This window comes from Cyprinodon tularosa, unplaced genomic scaffold (assembly GCF_016077235.1).
Source record: "Cyprinodon tularosa strain WSP-4 unplaced genomic scaffold, ASM1607723v1 ctg190, whole genome shotgun sequence".
Classification (NCBI taxonomy): Eukaryota; Metazoa; Chordata; class Actinopteri; order Cyprinodontiformes; family Cyprinodontidae; genus Cyprinodon; species Cyprinodon tularosa.
This window is the reverse complement of record NW_024038679.1, coordinates 989,227-1,008,930: the sequence shown is the minus strand read 5'-3', so window position 1 is coordinate 1,008,930 and position 19,704 is coordinate 989,227. Positions and strand designations below refer to the sequence as shown.

The window sequence follows — 19,704 nt, the reverse complement described above, 5'->3', positions numbered from 1 at the left end:
CTGATGGTTTAGAAACAACTGATACACACAGTGTTGGGTAAATTATGTTACATCCAGACACCTGGTTAGTTTGAAATAAACCTTCTTGAACAGGTTTCATCTCTTTCTACCAGAGGCATTTCAAACAACAGGTGTGTTCAGAGGCTGTCAGAAAAAAACGAGGCGTTCTTATGAAAATGATTATCTCTTTGCATCACAATTTCTTCCAGACTGACTGCCTCTTTAGGAGGCCAGCTGCAGCTCCTGGCTGTTATTTCCAATGGAGGAAATGAAAACGAGCACAGAATCTGATCGATTTCCTCATACCCTGACAACCTCTGAAGAAAAACGGTGACCCGTTGGGTACAGTGCACTTATCAAGCAGACAGTCTTTACTTATAGAGCCATCTTCATTCACAATGGAGACATTACAAAGAGCCCTTTTGCATAATATAAAAAAGGCAACAACAAAGGAGAGAGAAAAAAAATAATGAATTGAACGCAATTGAACAAAAGGAGAAAAATGGACAGAAATACTGTATGTGGTTAACAGAGAGGATGTTTGTTTGAAGAGCTGAACAAAGGCAAATCTATAGATGAAGGGGGAAAGACGACACAAAAAATGGAGTCTACAGACCATTCATGGCGCTTTGAATAATTAACTGTGGGCAAAAATATGGCCTGTGTCCTGTTAGAACAGCAAACGTTGTCAGATCGGCATACCATTAGTTTTTCCATCCATTTTCCATCACGCTTATCCCAAGCGGGGGTTGTGAGGGGTTCTGGTGTCTATCATCAGTTGTCTAAGAGCGAGAGGCGGGGTACAGGGTACCAGTCCATCGCAGGGCAACACAGAGACACACAGGACAAACAGCCACTCACACACACACATTCACACCTAAGGAGAATTTAGAGAAGCCAGTTAACCTAACAGTCATGTTTTTGGACTTTGGGAGGAAGTCGGAATACCCGGTGTGTCGCAAAATTTAGATTTCTCTTGTCTCATATATTTACTTGTGCTATTTATCCAGTGAAAAATGTTTCTACTCAGTGTGTTTCTGTTGGGATCTGGAGCTTTACCACCTTCCTCCAGCAGAGTGTGCCGTGGGTCTCCTGGAGCTGGAGCCTTCCAGCACACCTGAGACGCATCTACTCATCAGGAGACCTCCCCTTTATAACCAGCTGCCAGACCTTCCTTCGACGCCGCAGTGTTGACCTTAGTTTGGAAACCTGTCTCTAGCCTGAAGCTCTGGGTGAGCTTAACCTGCCAATCTGCCCTGGTGAGCCAAACCTGAAGATTCCTATGTGGATCTCCCCTGCTGCTCTCTGTGAAGAGCTGGAAACTCTGATCAAGGTCTGCCGTTCAAAGTCAGAAGCTAGACGCTGCAGCTGCTCGTGTACTCTGCTGAACCAACAGTCTCTGGACCCAACGGTTCCCTCTCTCTCAAAGAGAAGCCCGGACCCAGTCAAGGTAGAATCTGAATTATCTAAAGGACTCATTACTCATCTGCCTGCCCAGCTAATCAAACTTTCATCTCTGCAGACTTCAGTGAACCAGCCCGGACCTGTTCCAGATCCTGTACATTATCTTGTGTTTCAGAACCTTCAATAAACTCTGTTAAACTTTTACCCAGCCTCCGCTGTGTTCTGCATGTGGGTTTGATATTAAACCAATTATGACAGTTTCACTGAGTAAAAAATTTTTTGTTTTATGTAGTTTTGTTTTTCTTAATGTAGTTGCGATTTCCTTAATGTAGTTGCGCTTTTAGATTTGTAGTTGCAGTTTGCTCTTCAGGGCCACTGTATTATTAGATAGTTTTTGCAGTGTGAATTTGTTCAGATATGAATCCAAGGAGAACATAAAACTTTATTTGGTAAAATCATATGTGATTAAATGATTTGTTTAATCAGAAATCACTAATCATTTACATTTTGGGTTCTTATAGCTCCTGAACAAGTAAGTGGGTTAGGGACCCTTCTTTGTTAGGTTTGGTTTATAAGACAATGGAGCTAATTGCTAGTAGACTCCAGAGGATACGTTTGACTGATTTGGTCACATTTTAGTGATTATATGTAATTTGCATATCAAGAAACACATAAATATTAACATAATCTTAGTGTTTAAACCCTTATTGAAATAAAGTGTTAATGTTAGCATTAGGATGTGCAATCCTGTGGTCAGTATTAGCTTTTGTGGCTTGATTTACTCATCAGTAAAACACATAAAATTGTCATAAATAATCAAAAATAGCTGAATCGTTTAGTTGGAAACTCTTTTGAACTCTTTTTTAGCTTTGAAAGGAAAAGTGAGGCATTTCAAAGGGAGGCTGTGTTCTCTTCTCAGATGGTCATAGATGGGCAGCTACAGGTAGATTTATCATTTGTTAGTCTACAGTTTAACCAAGTCTGGGACCTCTGGCTCCAAGGTTCTGCTGTAATTCTGTGTTTTTCACAGAGGTGCACAAAGCTGCATCTTCCTCTACCAATTTCCAATGTTAATATCATGATTTGTGTTATAACAACACTTTTATTACACTTGCATAAATAAGAAAAGCACTTTGGAAGCCACCAATACCCTGTTATTGTTTTCCTGAATAGGAAAGCTTTTTTCTCACCCATGAAATGAAACATCCAACAAAATGAAATGCTTTACCTTTTTTGGCAAATCATATTTCTACAAAAATATAAATACTTTTAGATAAAAAAAATTGTTTCTTGTGTAGTTGCTGTATATTTCGTATGTAGTTGTTATAATAATGTTTTTAAAATCTCGGTAAGAATGTCATTCCAAAAAAAGAAAATTAAAAACAATTCAGTGGAATTCAAATGGTGAGCAATTGAAAAAGCTTCCTGGATGGGAAGCAAAACGTCTTCAAACTTGGAACCAAAGTCCAGTAGATTGTTTTTTTTACTTTTTTGGAAAGACCTGGATGACTGAGAATCTTGACCGCTGCACAGTAAGAAAGTTTTCGGTGGTTTGTGGCCCATCAGGACTTTCGATTCAGCCCTGATGTTTGGGAGTTTAGGCTAATCTCTAAAGGATGACACAGGAACTCATTTTAACTGCAGCATCGCTGCTTGGATCTTATCCTAAACAATGGGGTTGATTTAAAGCTGTTTGTGATGAATGGATCCATTAAATAATGCAGGATAACGGCACACAGCTCATGTTGTTGGTAAGAGAGGACATGCAGCTTGTGCTTCTTTCTAAAAGCAGTCAGTTGATTTCCACTTAGAGGACAGCATTACCGGTACATTTTTTAACTCCACTCTGAAAATTGCACGATGACCTCCTAAATTAGTAGAATAATTTTATTGTTAAGAGGAAAACTGCTCCTCTGAAACTTTTTAATAGTTGCTATCTATGGTTAGAAGGTGACTGGCAGTTGTCAGGTTATCTGTGTATTAACAAATATTCCGATGTTCTCTCAGTTCTTTGGACTTGTCATGATTGGCTCCATATGAGTGATCAGACGTGGAACAGGATGCTGTCTGTGAAAATGCTGATACTAGCGCTGATCCGGCTCCTACTGCCTGGAATTTTCCTGGCAGCGCATTCAAAGTCATGATGGCGTTGAAACAGTAAATGAGACATAAAATATTTGACTTATTGTATCACTTTAAATAATCTGTGATCCCCTGCTGTTCACCAAAGACGCTGCACCTCTAATGAAATGCATCCTCATTAGATCAGCAGCACGGCTATGATCTGCTGAAGATACAGTGAATGCATTTATTGAATTCAATGAGAAGCTGCTCACCAATGCGGCAACCACAGGATGATGAATGAGGAGGCTGTCAGAGCTTTTAAAAGCTGGAGGAGAAACTCAGATTAGCTTTGTCCTACAAATTATCAGTACAGCACTGATTGCATTAAGTAAACTAAAGATAACTGATGTTTAGTGTGAATATTATACGCTATTAGCGTTAAAACGCCCACCACTTATCTATAGTTTTCTATTATTCTTGATTTAAAATCTTCAGTTGATGCCAGTTTTATGTCAGACTCGTCATTATGCATTGGTCTCACTGGAAAAAATCAAAATCTAGATAAGTATTTTTTTTCTTAAAATAAGTACATTTGCTCTTGGATTGAGAAGGTAAAGGAGCCATTTTGCCAATGGAACAAGAAAATGTACACTTAAAATAAGAAAAGATAATTGAAATGTCTTCTTTCAAGTACATATTATCTAATTATCTTATTTTAAAAGTAAAAATACTCATTCAATTGGCAAAATATCTCATTTACCTACTCAAATTAAGGTTAAATAGACTTAATTTAAGACATTTTTACTTATTTCTACATTGTTTTTCCAGTGCTGGTTTGGTTTAAGGAGGAACTCATTGTAGACCATGTACTGGAAAAACGATCTAGAAATAAGAAAACATTTCTTAAATTAAGTGTATTTACCTTTAATTTGAGTAGGTAAATGAGATAGTTTGCCTATGAAATGGATATTTTTACTCTTAAAATAAGATAATTAGATAATATGCACTTGAAATAAGACAATGCAAATGTGTTTTCTTTTTTTAAGTGTAAATTGTCTTTTTCCATTGTTAAAATGTCTCTTTTACCACCTCAATTCAAAAACAAATGTACTTATTTTAAGAACAAAATGACTTATCTAGATTTTGATTTTTTCCAGTGTGTTAGGGACAAAATTATGATATTTTCATAATAGAAATGAATCCTGTCCAGCTGTAGATGACCTTTTATTGTAGAATGAACAAAAATGTGCTTATGTTGCATGTCAGCATTTATTATACAGCGAGTGGTGTCACAGACTTCTATGTTCCAATACCAACATTTTCCTAGAGGCCATGGGTGGCAACAGGTGGTTTGTTTCACATATGTACTTCTGACCTGAAAAATATATGTTTTTTATTTCCAGCAAAAAAAAAACATACAAGACAAAATATAACAAAAAAATATCTAATAGCTTAGATTAAAAACAAAAGTACTCTTAATCTGCTGTTACAGCCTTAGAAAATGATCAAAAGTGGTCTAAAAAATAGTTTTTACCATCTCCCATCACAGACCAGACATTTGAACAAAATAGGATATTCCCACTCCTGATGTCTGTTCAAAAACTCCTCAATTAATATTTACCAAAGTAATCATAAAAAAATATAATAATAAAAATGTAATATATATATATAATCAGACAGATGATCACTGCTTTTTGCTCCCCGTTGGCCACGTAACACCTCCTCCATCGTGCGATTCCTGCGCCATCTTTGTTATAAGTCACCACTGTGACAGCGTCATAGTGCTTTGCGAGGAGAGCTCTCTGCGCAAAGCATTCTGGGAATGTATTTTCCTTTTCTGAGGCCTTTCTTTTCTTCTCATACACTTTGTAGACACTTTCTCTTACGACTCTCAACCATTTTCACAGAACCGCCGTGAGAAAGTTGAGCTTTAATGACTTTCTGAAAATGTAGCTCACCACAGATACGGGCCTGAAAGTGCCCAGCAAAAGGATAGCTAGTAGAACGAGCACATAGGACAGCCTTATGTAAACATATCAGCAGAATGATTTACAATTAGGAAAACCAATTATTTAGATGATCCACCTTGAAATAAGAAGATAAAAGATTGGTGTCTATACCTTTAAATATGTCCTGTATACAAAATAAAATAAGAGAGAATTTAAAAAAAAACTCGTGATTTACAGCCACAACAACTGGAATTAGACGTTTTTGTTCTAGTTTAGCCCTAATGATAACCAGATGTAGGCTACTCTAGTAAGAGTATCAACTAACACACTTAACTCAAGTAAAAGTTAAAATGGCTCCACTTTACAATACGACTAAAAGCTGAACTTATCAGCTTTTCTTTCCTTTCATGTGCTTTCAGGCTATTTTCCATATCAATACGTTGGTTGCGTACATCTGCCAGGGCAACTTTCCTTTACAAAAAGGATATCTGGAAATATATGGAGGGAATTTTGTTCCATTATTGAGAAAAATCCAGAATGAGAATCCAGAAATTAAACTTTAAAATACTTTTTTCATAGTTCACTTTTTTTTTTTTTTTTTACTTTTTTTAAGCGTTTTTATGGATTTTGTTAAATTTCTTTTTCATGTCAAGTTTCACAAATTGCATTCTTTTCAAATTGTGTTTCAAAGATCGCTTCCTCTTTACCTTAAGGACAGGATCCCGAATGTTTCCAACATTTAGCATACAAATACTCCTCCCTCCAGGAGTATTAGGGCCAGGCTAGAGATTTTTTTTATTTTTTTATTTTGTGAAGAAAGTCGTAATATTACGAGAATAAAGTCGTAACATTACGAGAATGACTTCATCTCACCACAACCTGTTTCAGAAAGATAACTTGGAGCAACCAGAGTCCACTTTGACATTCTGCCCAATTTGATGCTAATGCTAAAAGATTTCCTTATATGTGAAACCAGAGCCAAAGTATAACTTCACATGATGCTCGACATTCCTTAATTTAGGGAAGAAAGTGTTTCTTTTAAGAGTTGAACATACAACTTTATTCTAGTAATATTCTGACTCCTCGTTGTGACATTTTTCTCGTAATATTATGATGTTGTTCTTGTAATTTTATGACTTAGTTCTTATACTTTTACAACTTTATTCTAGTAACTTAATGACTTTATTTTCATAGATTTATGACGTTATTCTTGTAATGTTACGACTTTATTCTCATAACTTTATTACATTATTCTCATAATGTAACAACTTTAGACTTTATTCTTATAGTTTAATTACTTTATTCTTGAAATAGAAAAAAAAATCTCTAGCCTGGCCCTACTACTCATAAGAGGGAAATCCACATCAGAAGATAATGTGATCTGAGAAATGCTTTTTGTAAAGAATGCAGTGCACACAACTTAATGTAAGAAGGAGAAATAAAAAAGTTATTATTTAATGATTTGACAAATTCAAATCCAAGAAAACAGCAAAGCTTTTGTTGAAATTTTTCTTAAAAAAGTAGTTTTTTTAAAGTTTTTTCTTTCTATTTTATTTTCATTTTAACAACTAATATTGGAACAAAATTCCCTTCATAGAGATATGTGTTTGGGTTTTGGACGTGTTATGTGTTGATCTGTCACCTGGAGGTGAGATATTATTACAATGGTGAGAAAGGTGGAAACCTTGTGGTACTTGGCACTAGCAACACACGTTTGGGAGGAAATAAGGTGGCTGAACAAATCCCTGGCAGCGTATCCTCTGGCCCCAGCCTCCAACATCTATGGATGATATCCTCTAAAATAGCAAAAGGAAGAGATTAATTAATAATAATACAAATTAGGTCAAAAATAGATTTGCAAATTGGCAGAGGGAAAAAAATAACATAAAAAACAATGTTTTTGTAGATGCTCCATTTATTTGTCGTAAAGTTCTTCCAGCCAGCTCATCACATCTTTGCCATCATCCTGCAGCACATCACCGAGCTTCAATTTCTTTCCCTCTGCCCGCACACCGAGTCAAACTTCTGAGTAATCTGTGGAACAGGAACTTCTACCCGCATCCATTCGCTGTGCTGCATAAAACGTCATGTAGGTGTAAATGATGGATGGAAGGGAACGCGCGCTGGTGGACGTGTGCGATTATCTGATTGTGTGCAAATGTGAGTGTCTGCATGTGATGGAGGGAAAGAGCGAGTAGGTGGAGGCAATAAATAATAACTGCAGCGATTGACATGTCTGGTTGGATCAGGATGGGGGGGGCTCATTAGCTGCATCCATCTTGAGCGCCATGTATCTCTGACAATGTCAAATGTGCAGCCTATTAGTGCCACTTATATAGATGTGCCCCTGCAGGGAGGGAAGCACATCCAAGCAGAGCCCTTCTCTATGGCAACCATGCAGAGGGACTGTGTCCTTTCCATCATCTCACTCACTCGGCTATGGTTCAGGAACACTTCTATCACTTGAATCAGAGATTTCTGTGTCATAGGTGACTACTTGGGATGTATGGTGCAAAAAGTTTGTAGGCATGAAAAGACAGGGACCAATGTGAACTGACGGGCGGCCGAAAACCATTTGGCACCAAAATTCACCAAAGGTGCAAAAATTTAATAAACATTGATACCAGCCTTTTTATTAAAAACACACGTTAACTACTTCCTATGCACATTTATATTCATCCTAGATGAATGCAAACAAACATCTTCTTAGTTTCGAAGAAGAGGATTAATTCTGTCATCTTTAATATTGGTATATTGATGTGAAAAGTCCATTTTTGTATAGTTACTGTCATTAAAAATGCTTACAGTATTTTCTGGAACTTTTTCCTGAACTTTGAACCATATGGCTTATACTGTAGGAAGGAGCAACTTTTCTGTGGATTTTTCCTAAACGCCAGAGGATGAAGTCAAAGTTGGAAATGAAAGAATAAGCTAATTTTCATTTAGCACAAGAACATGCTAGCAGCAGGCATGACAGAGGAAAAAAAGCCAATCCGCTTTATTTATATAGCACATTTAAAAATGAAAAAAATGTTTCTAATGTGCTGTACATTAAATCAAACAAAAAACCAAACACACACACAGCAGTAAGAGCTTAAAATGAATACATAAATAAAAAAGGACACAGAGGACCAAGCAACTATTATAAGCAAAAGAGTAAAAGTGAGACTTAAAACACTCCACTGTGGAGGATGTTCATATATGGAGGGGCAAAGTATTCCAAAGTCTGAGGCAAACTACAGAAAAGACTATTGCCCCTCTGGTTTTAAGCCGTATCGTAAAAGCAAGTGCCAGAGAGTAAATCTGGAGGAGGTCGCTAATCTATTGAGGAGCCATCCCATTCAAAGCTCTAAACACAAACAATAAAACCTTAAAATCTATCCTAAAACAAACAGGGAGCCAGACAAATATCCTGAATTCACATATTTTGACATTTATTTGCCACATTAAAGCTGTAAAACAATGAAGAGACTGGGCTCAACTCCTGCAGAGCTGAAATAAGGAGCTAAGTTCTTTCAGTGGAAGCTCTTACTGACGCGAGCCAACAAGCTAACAGGAGTTAGCATTCTTCTGTATGTAGAACTCCCCCTAGAGGTTAGGTGGAAGACAGATAATCAGTGGATATCAGCGGCTTATAGCCGCTGTGGCTTATATTTGTACGTTTCCAGTTTTCAAAAACAAACTTTTTTTGTGCGGCCTATAGTGAGGTGCGCTCTATAGTCCAGGAAATATGGTAATTATTTAGGACATTCCACTTGAGAGCATGACTGCTGCCACCTTCTGGTTTAGAGGAGAACCTTTTTTTCAGGTGGTGGCAATTTAAGATCACATGGGAACAACAAATCACCTGCTAAGGGTTGCCAGGGTGGTAGCCACAGGTGGCCACGGCCCCCTTCTAGTTCCGCCCCTGGTTAGAATTTACAGAAAAAGAGTCCTCAAACGTTTTGAGCTGAAAGGGTTCAGGTGGCTTTCCGAAGGTGAGGATTTGTGTGATTTAATCTTCCTGGGAGAAAACAGACTAGCAGTCTTTTATCCATTCTATGTTGTTGAGACACATAAGGATATAATTACAGACAGCACTTAGTGCTACCTGCAGCCGTTTCTGCTGACAATTGTCAACAACAGAAGGAGACGATAAGCGTTCCATTTTCATTTAACCGGTGCTGTAAAGATTGCTGCAGTGGAAAACTAAACGCCTCCTCTGATGCGTGTGCTGGATCTGCTCCTTCATCAAGGGGCTACCTAACTGTCAGCTGATTTGGCGGGGGTGTTAGATGTATATACAACTGTTTCTGTTTGCATTTGCAACACAAATCTGAAGAAATTTGAAGTAATTTGTGTTTCCATTAGGTTGCTGGGATCAAAGGAATGCTGATCGCAAACAAGAAGCAAGACAACCAGGTGAAGACCTACATCACCTACAATAAAGGCCGGGACTGGAGGCTCCTCCAGGCGCCTGCTGCAGACCTGGAAGGGAACGACATCCATTGCATTCTGGTAAAACACTTCAGCCAAATATTTCCTGGAGCTCAAACCCTCATTCTGCACATGTTTGCACCGATGTGGTGAGGATATGCCAGGTGGAACATTGCCAGGCGTAATTAGAAAAAATGATTTATAGTTTACAGCTCCGCTCCATTGTAAGGCATTCAAATAATACGCTATTAGTTGTAATTAAGTTACAACTAGGCTGGTTTTTATTCAATCTCACAATGTGTTTGGCATCAAACTGGAGTGCAAATATGTTTGTACACATTTATTGCTGAGGGGCGCACCTGAGGGGGAACCGACTGTGGGAGAAATCTGCCATTAAACTGTGTATAAAACCAAACAGGAGCTGCTGCAAACAAACTGAACCCAAACAGCTGTGCTTTGTCTCTGCATTCTTTATAACCGCCTGTCGGAGGAAAGATTCTGGCTGCAAAACCATATACCTAACTCAATGTTTATTCATTTTGCAATATTTAATAAAGTGGGCTTTATGCTGCCCTGCAATTCTTTAAACCTGGGTTTGAATGGAGACATAGCCATTCTAAAGTACATATCAAGGTACTCATTTTCAGCCTTGATCCATATTTTTTTAAATTATGTTTATTGTGGTGAATCCTGCTTCATAGCAGCAGGTTGAGCCAAACATCCTCTAAATGTGCAGGGTCATCTATGAGCACCATTTCACTTTTCTTTCACCAGTTCACCGCAGTTCTTCCAACAGTCCACACTTTCTCTGCTCTTTTTCTCATCATCTTCTCCTTCTTTCCCATCGCCCGTCTTGCCACAGGTTTGCCTGCTGTGTCTAAAAGTAGCAGCAGCAGCAACCCAGACTGACAGCACCTCATTGGATCATTTGTATCACATGTAGCCTGGTGACAGACGCACTGTAGGGCTTTACCGTATTAACAGGAGAAGCAGCGCAAGTAAAGTTAGACACTGTCGTCAGACAACATGCAATAATTTATAAATGTTTTAAATCAGGTTGGGTCCGGATTAACCAGCAGGTGGGTCTGGATCTGGACCGGTGTCTGCTAATCCGTGACCTCTATTGTAGTGCTTTGGGAGAAGCACATCATCATTTTACCATAGTTCTTTGCAGACTTTTGCATAACAGCCTATCCAAATAATAATAATGCATTGGTTGAAGGGTCTATGTTGTTTTTTTTTTGTTTTTGTTTATATATATCAAGTCCTATCCCCACTAAACTGTTAAACTATAGAATGGAGGTATTTAGGAATGTCTAAAGTGATGTTTGCTGGATGGTCGGGTCCAGAACATTAGATAGAGCTCAGTTCAGTGTGAGAGCGATCCATCACCAGGTGCTGTCAGATGCAGGTTGGCTGAGGGCACGCCCCACCAGGTCACCCTCTGAGTCTGAGTCCAGATGGTCACACCAGAGACCTTGTTATCCGGTTATTAGAACCGTAAAGCCAAAATATCTACCTACATTTTTTAAATATGTTCGTCTTTCTCATGAATTCAGGGTAGAATAGAAACAGATTGAATTACTGCTTCCAAACATGAACAGAATTGTATAAATCAGTCACTGTTTGTCTTGGTTTGTTTGGTAAAATTATATTTTTTAGGAATTCCTTCATTATAAATCAATAAAAAAGTAAAGATAGATAAAGAAAAACAGTTTGGTTTCAGAGACCTCAGCTAGCAGAGTTCATCATGCAGAGAATTTCAAATTTCAGTGCTGGCTACTCAGCATCTCAGCCAATGATTGATTTCAGATTGATTTTTGACCCGTTCTCCTCCTGCGGGGCCTCTGATGCAGGACGGTGGAAGTTCAGTGAGTTCGTTTAAGAAAGACTTCTGATCGTGGTTATTTTTGAAAAGCTTGCATGTATATCCTGCAGTGGGTTTTTCAAATTTGCTCACTTCATTAAAGCTATAAATTGTATCCCGTTTTTATGATTTATTTTAAAACAATAGTAATATTGTACTATGCATTGCCCAGACACTCCCACCCCTCATCCTCCGTCTCACTCTCCTGGCCTCTGCTAACATGCAACATGTTAGAGCTCTGACAGCACAGTTAGGCAAGAAACTGTGGCTCCTCGCACAGTTCCTGCACCATCTTTGCTCTCTCTAACCCCAAAACACTCCCATGATGCTTTGCAAGGGGAGCTCTTGCAAGTAAGCATCCATGTACACTACTTTTCAAGGTGCATTGAAATGTTTAGTCCTCTGCTTTTCCATCCGCTTGACATTTGAACACTCATTTCAAGTGGCGTAACCCTTATATGGGCATTAAGGCGAACCTTCTAACAAAGCCATTGTGTTGCACTGGTCACGCTAAAGTCCATATGATCTTGATTAATAAAAACAAAATCGATCCATTCATCCATCCATCAATCATCCATCCAACATCCATCCATCAATCCAACATCCATCCATCCATCCAACATCCATCCATCAATCCAACATCCATCCATCCATCCATCCATCCATGCAACATCCATCCATCCATGCAACATCCATCCATCAATCCAACATCCATCCATCCATCCATCCATCCATGCAACATCCATCCATCCATGCAACATCCATCCAACATCCATCCATCAATCATCTATCCATCCAACCATCCAACCATCCATGCAACATCCATCCATCAATCTAACATCCATCCATCCATCCAACATCCATCCATCCATCCAAGATCCATCCATCAATCCAACATCCATCCATCCATCCAACATCCACTCATCAATCCAACATCCATCCATCCATCCAACATCTATCCATCAATCCAACATCCATCCATCCATGCAACATCCATCCATCCATGCAACATCCATCCATCCATCCATCCATCCAACATCCATCCATCAATCATCTATCCATTCAACATCCAACCATCCATGCAACATCCATCCATCAATCCAACATCCATCCATCCATCCAACATCCATCCATCCATCCAAGATCCGTCCATCAATCCAACATCCATCCATCCATCCATCCATCCATGCAACATCCATCCATCCATGCAACATCCATCCATCCATCCAACATCCATCCATCAATCATCTATCCATCCAACCATCCAACCATCCATCCATGCAACATCCATCCATCCATGCAACATCCATCCATCCATCCATCCATCCAACATCCATCCATCAATCATCTATCCATCCAACCATCCAACCATCCATGCAACATCCATCCATCAATCCAACATCCACCCATCCATCCTTCCATGCAACATCCATCCATCCATGCAACATCCATCCATCCATCCATCCAACATCCATCCATCAATCATCTATCCATCCAACCATCCAACCATCCATGCAACATCCATCCATCAATCCAACATCCATCCATCCATCCAACATCCATCCATCAATCCAACATCCATGCATCCATCCATCCATCCATCCATGCAACATCCATCCATCCATGCAACATCCATCCATCCATCCAACATCCATCCATCAATCATCTATCCATCCAACCATCCAACCATCCATGCAACATCCATCCATCAATCCAACATCCATCCATCCATCCAACATCCATCCATCCATCCATCCATCCATCCATGCAATATCCATCCATCAATCCAACATCCATCCATCCATCCATCCATCCATGCAACATCCATCCATCCATGCAACATCCATCCATCCATCCATCCAACATCCATCCATCAATCATCTATCCATCCAACCATCCAACCATCCATGCAACATCCATCCATCAATCCAACATCCATCCATCCATCCATGCAACATCCATCCATCCATCCAACATCCATCCATCCATCAATCATCCAGCATCCAACATACATCCACCATCCATCCATCCATCCATCCAACATCCATCCAACATCCATCAATCCAACATCCATCCATCCAACATCCATCCATCCATCCATCAATAATCCAGCCATCCAACATCCATCATCCATCCATCCAACATCCATCCAACATCCATCCATCCATCCATCAATCCAACATCCATCCGTCCATCCATCCATCCATCCATCCATCCAACATCCATCCATCCATCCATCCATCAATCCAACATCCATCCATCCATCCAACATCCATCCATCAATCCAACATCCATCCATCCATCCATCCATGCAACATCCATCCATCCATCCATCCATCCAACATCCATCCATCAATCATCTATCCATCCAACCATCCAACCATCCATGCAACATCCATCCATCAATCCAACATCCATCCATCCATCCAACATCCATCCATCCATCCAACATCCATCCATCCATCCATCCATCCATCCATGCAACATCCATCCATCAATCCAACATCCATCCATCCATCCATGCAACATCCATCCATCCATGCAACATCCATCCATCCATCCAACATCCATACATCAATCATCTATCCATCCAACCATCCAACCATCCATGCAACATCCATCCATCAATCCAACATCCATCCATCCATCCATGCAACATCCATCCATCCATCCAACATCCATCCATCCATCAATCATCCAGCATCCAACATACATCCACCATCCATCCAACATCAATCCAACATCCATCCGTCCATCCATCCATCCATCCATCCATCCATCCATCCAACATCCATCCAACATCCATCCATCCAACATCCATCCATCCATCAATAATCCAGCCATCCAACATCCATCCATCCATCAATCCAACATCCATCCGTCCATCCATCCATCCATCCATCCATCCATCCATCCATCCAACATCCATCCATCCATCCATCCATCCATCCATCCAACATCCATCCTTCCATCAATCATCCATCCATCCATCCAACATCCATCCATCCATCCATCCATCCATCCATCCAACATCCATCCTTCCATCAATCATCCATCCATCCATCCAACATCCATCCATCCATCAATAATCCAGCCATCCAACATCATCATCCATCCATCCAACATCCATCCATCCATCAATCCAACATCCATCCATCCATCCAACATCCATCCATCCATCAATCCAACATCCATCCATCCATCCATCCAACATCCATCAATAATCCAGCCATCCAACATCCATCCATCCATCCAACATCCATCCAACATCCATCCATCCATCAATCCAACATCCATCCAACATCCATCCATCCATCCAACATCCATCCATCCATCAATCCAACATCCATCCGTCCCTCCATCCATCCATCCATGCATCCATCCATCAATCATCCAGCCATCCAACATCCATCATCCATCCATCCAACATCCATCCATCCATCCATCCATCCATCCATCCATCCATCCATCCATCTTCTAATTAATCCATCAGGGGTCACAGTGGAGATGGTGTTTATCTCCAGCATTCCATGGGTGAAAGGTAGGGTTAACCCTGGAAAGGTCACTATTAGATTCATCTCTGGATTGGATCTTTTGCTTATTTCTATTCATAAAATGTCTTCTTTTCTTACAACAATAATAGGACAAAATTCACTTCGATTTCTGAGGTCAGAAAAGAATTATAAAGGTCCTCCAACTGGGAGGGGTCAGAAAAACCTGTAGTGTTCCTGCTGGATGACAAACCTCCCCACCTTCTTAGACAGCCCCTCCCGACCACATGGAGGAATCTAATTAGAGATCATAGCATACCATGTTCTCTTGATCATAATCTTTTCTGTTAATTCCTGGAATAAAGCTTTAACCAAAAGCCTTGTTTGTCAGCTCAGCTTTTTTTTTTCTCAACAGATTCATTACAGCAAAGGCCCAATCCACATTCTACTGCTTCACCAAGCCAGCAGTCTTAAGCAAGACACTTACATGAAAATAGAGTAGAAACAAATGATTTCTGACAAAGACGTATTATTGAGCCTATTTCCAGTTAAGAGCCACTGCCTTAGATGCTTTTTTCTGTTGGTAACCTTTAGGAGAAAGGTCACCAACAGAATTCACCAAATCTTCCCTTCATCTCAGCAGTTTTCCTTTTAGAAGGCACTCAGCAACAGCAGGGCAAACATCCAACTCAGGTTCCTGGTGGGCAGGCGTCTGCCTCGACCTGTTGGGGTCAGGCTTAGAGAGAATACATTAGCAGATGAGAAAACGAGGTAGAATCAGTGCCAGAGTGACAGATCCAGATCGACTGCGCGTGTTAACATTCTGTCCTCATTAGACGGCCTCCCCACTACTCAAACTAACAGGCCGACTGTTAAGAGGAATCATGTTTTCAGACATTAGTACGACTTCATGCTGCTTAAGAGGTGATTTCAGAGCCGAGCTGCATGGCTTCCAGGTTTCCCTGTTATTGCACATTCATGTGACATTTTAATTACTGCCATAGATTCCTTTTGATTACCCTGTTCAGTCCCACTGCTTTGATGTCCTTACACCAGTGACATGCTGTCTGCTGCTAAGATGAAAGCAGACATTGTTTTTCTGCAATGTGAGCAATTGTAATTGTATTCTGTTGTGTACATGCCTCCGAGGCTCGCCTTCATACTCTAATGCAAATTACATCTCTTTTTGTTTTAATGACAGATTAAAGGCAATTAGCAAAACTTGTGAAAGCACAGTTTGTTCTCTTTGAAGAACTAACAGACCTTTTTGTTGTTTGTTTTGTTTCATTTTATTCCAAATAAAAGATCTCTAGCTTTTAGGATCATTTAAGTAACTTGATGATTTATCACGTTTTCAGGTACACCTTGCTGCAAGCAGGTTGAACCCTATTTTGCCTTTAGACGTGACTTGTGAAGTGTTTGGAAACATTTTCTCTGGTATTTTGGTTCTTTTTTCACACAATTAACAGTTATTGGTTCTGCATCCATGATACCAATCCCCTACCTGGTACCCAACCGGTAAGGCTTTTTACCATATCAGTTATATTATTTAAATATTAACAAATGGCTGGTGTAAGATCTTTCCTTTTTAGAAAAAATGATTTTGCATTACATCCATAGTTATCTAATCAGTTCTAAAATTTTTCTTCAGTCTCTGTTGGTCCGACTTTTAAAATCAGGCTCTACCTGCTTCTTTCCACACTAGTATGCCATGACCACGATGTAAGTTATTCTGGCTTTACTGACATTAAATCCTCCATCATATAATGTCTCAAATTTGCTTGCTTGAATTGAAATCTGATAATTGCTGAGGCCAATGGAGACCAATAAAGTTATTGGCTGTTTTCCGTCCGTCCTAAATCCTAAATCCCTCCATCGCTACATAGAGCGGGGAGTATATAGTGGACATTATAGTAAACTCAGTTAACTGACTGTTCGGACAGATGATCACCACTCTTCGCTCCCCATTGGTCAGGTGACTCCGCCTCCCAACATTTTGTCTGCGCCATCTTTGTTATTTGTCGCAGCTGTCAGGTAGCTCCAGCCGTAAGTGACCGCAAACTGCTGTAACAAATCCCATGATGCTTTGCGAGGAGCGCTCTCCTCGCAAACCATTCCAGGATATATCTGGTCGTCTAGTAACCATGGATGATCACTATTTTTCAAGGTGTATGGTGTGAAATTTCGAGTCCACTACTTTTCCATCTGCTAGACCTTCGAACACTCATCCAAAATGGCGTAACCACCATATAGTCATGTTAAAGAAACCAGTTTTAAAATACTTTTTGATAGGTGCATTTACCTGTTCATCATCAGATTGTGGACATGAAGAGATGACCACGGTCGAGAAAAATAAGATGCCCATAGTATGTCAGCAAATTATTCCTCGTATCATTGCAGCCTGAATTACTTACTAGTTTTCTTATATTTTTTATGTCAAATTCTTATTCTAAAATGTTGCAGCTAATTGTTCTGCAGTAGTAACCGCTGTAGCCCAATAGTTTCAGGATTAAACATTACTCTACTTTCATTGGTATTATCCATGAACTAGAAGCAAAGAGTGGTAAAATTAGCTGCCGTCGCCTTTCTATCATCTAAAACCCAACTGCCCATTTCTCTTTTGACCTCTGGTCAAAGGAGATTTCTGGTCTACACAAAATCTGACCACTAACTATTTTCTCTACTTCTAACCGTTCTGCGGATGGTTAAGGTTAAAAATCTCAGTCGTTTAATGATCAAATCAAACTGAGATTCAAAGGCAGGTAGATCTCATTTCTCATTCACAGCATTTAAATATCTAAATGCGTGTTTTAGGCATTTGATTTGTTGAGTTGTTTCGTGTTTTTTCGCAAACATTACTTTTTTTTCTCAATTTTTTTCTGCTTTCAGCCTTTCTGCTCCCTTCATCTCCAACTGCAAACGTCAGAGAACCCTTACGTTTCAGGAACGATCTCCACCAGGAGCACTGCTCCGGGCATCATTGTGGCCACAGGTGAGAACATTAAGTTAAAATGGGAGACACTGAACTAGAGTAAAAGCTTTACTGTTGAAAAAAAAAAGTTCCGGTTTGCATTTTCTCTTAAAAGTATGCTGTCTAAGTTAATGACCCAGTGATGCCACTAGGCTTAATGTCTCAGCTGCTTTGTTTGTTACCATTCAGCCTCTTTTCTTCCTCCACATTTTGATGATTACATGTCTAGCCACATTTGAGCATATAGAACATGCTATATACATTCTAAAAAGGCTCCTTATAATTAAAAGTACCTTTTTAAAATAATATCCTTTAAGCAGGTATTACAGTAAATCAAATTTTTATTGAACCCACATTTTTTTACAATATAGTATTCTAATTTTTAAAGGGACAGTGTGTAAAATTTAGCCCCATCTAGTGGTATACTTAATGAATTACAAAGGAAACACTGGTGCTTTGCCTTCAAGCATGTTTTCCCCACATTTCACACCCTTTGTAACCTCTCAGCCATGTGGCCCTCTCATTTGGAGTAACTGGTAGTTATGCTAATTAATAAAAACCATTTCACTTTCTCCACGACTACTCCAAACGTCCGCATACATGTGGGCAAATATACAGAGCAAGTCTATTTTTTCCTCCATTTTGGTCAATTGGATCCGGCCAGGTCAAACTCCACAATTACAATTGTATAAAAAAGGAAAAAGAACCTCGTGTATGGCGGTACATTTACGTCATAACCAACGCGAGCAAAATAAACATACTCGCATGTATGTTCAACTACTTCTGCGCATGGTTTATCTACCGCCGCACGAGAAACTGCTGCTTCAAGAGGAGAAAATCTCTCTCCGCGCGCGCCAGCTCCACTACGCGGCCACGCTCGAAGATGGCTGCCCTCTTGAAAGCGTCTCTGCGCTCGGACAGATTTTCTCCTCGCTCGGAGGAAAAGTGGTTTTGACAGGTTGGGCGGAGACAACTGTAAGGCCTCCTCCTGATTGGGCCTTGCAGACGCGATCTCACAGGAAGTAGTGTCAGGAAGCATTTGACTGACGGCTCGTCAGTTAAGACAACGGCTCGAGGCGGGACAGTGACGCAGCGCTTGCCCAATCAGGAGGAGGCCTTACAGTTGTCTCCGCCCAACCTGTCAAAACCACTTTTCCTCCGCGCGAGGAGAAAATCTGTCCGAGCGCAGAGACGCTTTCAAGAGGGCAGCCGTCTTCGAGCGTGGCCGCTGGATAGAAAATTGTGTGCACAGGGAGATCCCGCGCGCACGTGGGAGGGGCTGGCGCACACGGAGAGCTTCCGAGCGCGCGTAGTGGAGCTGGCGCGCGCGGAGAGAGATTTTCTCCTCTTGAAGCAGCAGTTTCTCGCGCGGTGGTAGATAAACCATGCGCAGAAGCAGTTGAACATACATGCGAGTATGTTTATTTTGCTCGCGTTGGTTATGACATAAATGTAACGCCATACTCGTGAAGATCATTTTTGCAGAGTAAAAAAGGTTAATGACAGATAAACAACAACAAATTGAAAAATTATTTTTATATA

General features: G+C 40.1%; 1 protein-coding gene across 1 annotated transcript in view; it reads left to right on the top strand.

Moving 5' to 3' along the window:
* The window catches only part of sorcs3 (sortilin related VPS10 domain containing receptor 3), a 409,108-nt gene that overhangs the window by 292,438 nt on the left and 96,966 nt on the right, over nucleotides 1-19,704 (top strand). Inside the window, exons 10-11 of the mRNA XM_038283178.1 lie at nucleotides 9,768-9,914; nucleotides 18,081-18,183. Coding sequence (XP_038139106.1) covers nucleotides 9,768-9,914; nucleotides 18,081-18,183 — 250 coding nt within the window. The remainder of the gene's footprint in view (nucleotides 1-9,767; nucleotides 9,915-18,080; nucleotides 18,184-19,704) is intronic.